This window comes from Otolemur garnettii, unplaced genomic scaffold (assembly GCF_000181295.1).
Source record: "Otolemur garnettii isolate 467f Iridium unplaced genomic scaffold, OtoGar3 scaffold00077, whole genome shotgun sequence".
Taxonomy (NCBI): domain Eukaryota; kingdom Metazoa; phylum Chordata; class Mammalia; order Primates; family Galagidae; genus Otolemur; species Otolemur garnettii.
Genome location: NW_003852472.1, coordinates 168,351 through 172,422, shown reverse-complemented (window position 1 = coordinate 172,422; position 4,072 = coordinate 168,351). Strand labels below are relative to the sequence as shown.

At 51.2% G+C, this 4,072-nt stretch overlaps 1 protein-coding gene across 1 annotated transcript in view; it reads right to left on the bottom strand.

The window, feature by feature from the left end:
* Positions 1–521: 521 nt before the first annotated feature.
* ZNHIT1 (zinc finger HIT-type containing 1) overlaps positions 522–4,072 on the bottom strand; it is an 8,415-nt gene continuing 4,864 nt past the window's right edge. Inside the window, exons 2-5 of the mRNA XM_012807876.2 lie at positions 1,622–1,792; positions 1,154–1,233; positions 859–1,028; positions 522–766 (exon numbers count right to left, since the gene is read on the bottom strand). Of these exons, the coding sequence (XP_012663330.1) occupies positions 745–766; positions 859–1,028; positions 1,154–1,233; positions 1,622–1,792 (443 nt within the window). The 3' untranslated portion in view covers positions 522–744. The remainder of the gene's footprint in view (positions 767–858; positions 1,029–1,153; positions 1,234–1,621; positions 1,793–4,072) is intronic.

Here is a 4,072-nt window from a genome sequence, read left to right as displayed (position 1 = left end):
AAAAAAAAAGAAAGAAAGAAACCTCTACCATGAATTCTACCATGCCTCCCAGAAACTTCTGGTTTTCTGAGCTGCTAATAACTTCATATACTACAGCCCTTGCAAACAGAGTCTTCCTAAAGACAACTGTTCCTTGGGCCTGGTCCTAAGGACCAAGGCCCAGTCACTCCCATTTGGTTAAGTATCTGATGATGGAGACAGACCTGGTTCTTTCTGTAGCACATTATTCTGCACCTACCGCTCTAGTTCTCTTACCATCTCCCAACCCTGGGACCTAGCTGTACTTTGAAAATATTCAGAGCAACTAGAGGAAAGCAAAAAGCAAAAACAAAGTCAACAACCAAAAAACATAAAGCAGTGGCCAACAAGGGCAGAAATGTGGGAGTGGAAGGTGACAAAATCTCAAGGTCAGGGACATAGAGGTGTAAACAGTGGAAAGGGTGAGAAGAGAGACAGAGCAGTGAGGAGGATAAATTGACACATCACCCTCACCCTCAAGCACCCACAACCAAACGGAAGGGTCCTAGCATGAGACCTTTATTATAACAGCACTCAGTGTGCCCGGCCCACCTCCCACCATAGTCCCTGGATGTGAGACTGGTCTTCACTGGTAGGTTGTTTTGTTGGATAAGTGCGTGAGAAAGTGGCTCCTCTCTTGCTCCAGGGAGATCCCCCTCCTTCTAGTGATGCCTTTCAGAGGCCAGGTGATACACAGAGGCCCTGCCTCTCCAGGGATGCCCAGGCTCACACGGTCCACTTAAGACATCTGCAGAGAGGAAGCCCGGGATGAGGAGAGAGGCCTGGGAGAGGCTGACAGGGAGAGGAGTGGGTATGGACCAAGTGAAGTCCCATGCTCACCTGGTCTCCTGGTGGGTTCCCAGGCAGCGCACAGTACAATACCGGGCACCACAGCTGACGCAGGTATATGGGGAGGGGAAGCCACAGACAGCACAGAAGGGGCGCTGGGGCCGTGATGGGGGCCCTGCACAGGCTGTCAGGTAGTTGGGGCCCTCGGCCACACTTAAGTTCTGCAGAGAAGAGGCAGGCTCTTTGACCCCTCTGCCCACCCGTGCAGCAAACATCCAATAAGGACCAGGCTCTCCACAGGCCTGACCCTTCCCTGGAGGTCCTCCCAACCTGGCCCCAATCTCACCTGCTCCTCCAACAAGGCCTGAAAGTTTTTTCGGAAGCGAAGTTTAAAATGATCACCTCGAGTTTTCTTCTTTTTTTTTCCTAGGAGTGAAACGCAATTAGTTGCTTGACACATGCCAAGGAAGACTCCACCTTTCTGTGCCTGTCACTCCCAGTGCCCACATGCTCCCCTGGGCTCTAAGTCTCCCCTGCTCCACCAGCCTCTGCCCTCACCCCACCTCTCAAATCCTAACCAACTGTCATCTCCATACCCCACACCTCAGGCTTCACATCAGATATTGTCCTCTCCATCTTGTCCAGTCCACACACACAGGAAGAACCTGAGGCCACCTCCACACAGCCACAGCAGCTGGCAGAGGCAGAAAGGACTCCTGGGTCCTCCCATAACCCTGACCCAGGCAAACTCTTCCCTCTTCATTCAGCTTTGTCTTGCCAGGCCCAACCACCCTTTGTTTTCCACCTGCCTCACCAGTGTCTGCATCATCATCAAACTGAGGCAGCCTCTTGCCAAGCTGGGGGAGTCCAGCATGGGGGTCATCCTGGAAGTTGTCATTCTCCAAGGCCTCGAGCTGTCTGTTGATGCGACGCTGCCGGGCTGCCCGGTCCAGTACCCGCCGCTGCCCAGGGTCCTGAGAGCGGACTAGATGGGGCAAGGCAAGCAGAGTTATGGGAGAATGGAGAAGAAAGAAGCTGGCAGCCTTGGCTCTGGTGGTGTGTGGAAGATGCCTGCTCTCATCCTGGTCACCAAGCCCTCAGCCCCCCATGCCAGCCCTCTGCCTTTGCTTCCTTCCCAGCTGGCTGAGACCCTTTCAATCTCTCATGGCTGTTGTCTAGCTCTTTGGCCTGGTCCTTCCTTCCAGTCTAGTCAGTGAGACTCCTGGAGACATCTCGCTGCCAGCAGGAATCATATGACTGCCTACTTTGGAGGCTACTATGCAGTCAGGGCTTCTAGGCTCTACTGGGACTTTAATGCATGAGACCATCCTACTCAGAAATCTCATTTCCTACCTCAAAAGAGTCTGGGTCCACACACATGTAGACACTCTCACCTTTTTTTTTTTTGGCCGGGGCTGGGCTGGGTTTGAACCTGCCACCTCTGGTATATGGGGCTGGCACCCTACTCCTTTGAGCCACAGACACTGCCCGACACTCTCACCCTTTGGCTCACCTGAAAACAGGATTCCAAGTGGATGCACCCCTCCCCCAGCCCCACCACTAAACCCAAACCTCCCGCTGCAGTTCAAGTCCCTCTCCTTCCTCTGGCATGTTCAACTCCTCCTCAGTTGGCACTTTCCCTTTAACAAAAAAGCCTGCTGAGGCTTTGTGTCTTCCCACCTCCTGGCTACTCTGCTTTGAGTGGCCACATGATGTGTCTTCACCTTTCATTTGCTCCTCAATCTCATCAATCTGACTCCACCTGACCAGCCAATGGGGACTACCCACACTCAGGGCACTAGTAACTTCCTAGGACCAACTGGAATATGCACTTCTAGGCTCCTCCTCTCTCTGCAGTTCAGGGGTGTCCAACCTGTGGCCCATGGGCTGCATGCAGATTATTATTTTTAAGCATGCAGTTTATTTAAGGAATGTTTTGCTTATTTGTAGTGTTGGATATTGGGAAAAGTATGCATGGACCTTTTCTTTGGCTCATCATCTATGTTAGTATTTTTATGTTAAAGGTGTGGCCCAAGACAACTTTTCTTCCAATGTATAGCAGAAAAGAAAAAAGGTTGGACACCCCTGCACCCTACGACTATGCTACCTTTCTTAGGTTGAAAAAGCTCCTTGGGCGGTGCCTGTGCTCAGCGAATAGGGTGCCAGCCCCATATACCAAGGGTGGCAGGTTTGAACCCAGCCCTGGCCAAACTGCAATAAAAAATAAATAAATAAATACAATTTAATTAAAAAAAAAAAAAAGAAAGAAAGAGCTCCTTTGGGGGCCAGCTGTGGTGGCTCACCCCTGTCTTCCACCTGCCTCAACATCAAACTCTGGGAGGCCGAGGCGGGTGGATTGTCTGAGCTCATGAGTTTAAGACCAGCCTGAGCCAGAGCAAGACCTCGTCTCTAAAAATACCCAGGCATTGTGGCAGGCACCTGTAATCCCATAATCCCAGCTACTTGGGAGGCTGAGGCAAGAAAACCACTTAAGCCGGAGGTTGCCGTAAGCTGTGATGCCAGAACACTCTATTGGGGGCAACAAAGTAAGACTCTGTCTCAAAGAAAAGAAGGAAAGAAAGAGCTCCTTTGCTTCCTCAACACGACCCCAGTCCTTTTTCTCCAGGTTTGGCAATGTTTTCCAGTGGGGCTGCTCTCCCTGTCTCTACAAAAGTGGCTGTCCCTCTTCCCTCGCTCAGTATACACACACTTCCTGGGATTTCTAACACAAACACAGGGCTATGACTATCACCCACAAGCAAATGACTCCAAAAATGATTCTCTCAACTTAGAACCCTCTCTTCAGCTCTTGAACTAGCTGCAGGACACCACGTGCTGGCCCCATTGATGCTGCAGCTCAAAATTTACCTTATTTTATTTATTATTTATTTATTTATTTATTTTGAGACAGAATCTCACTTTGTTACCTTGGGTAGAGTGCCCTGGTGTCATAGTCACAGCAAACTCAAACTCTCCGGCTCAAGCTATTCTCTTGCCTCAGCCTCCCAAGTAGCTGGGACTACAGGTGCCCACCACAATGCCCAGCTGTTTTAGAGACAGGGTCTCACTCTGGCTCAGGCTGGTCTCCAACTCCTGAGCTCAGGCAATCCATTCGCCTGGGCCTCCCAGAGTGCTAGGATTACAGGTGTGAGCCACCGTGCCCAGCCTTGCAACTCAAAATTTAAAATCTCCAGCTCGGCGCCTGTGGCTCAAGTGGCTAAGGCGCCAGCCACATACACCCAAGGTGGCGGGTTCGAATCCAGCC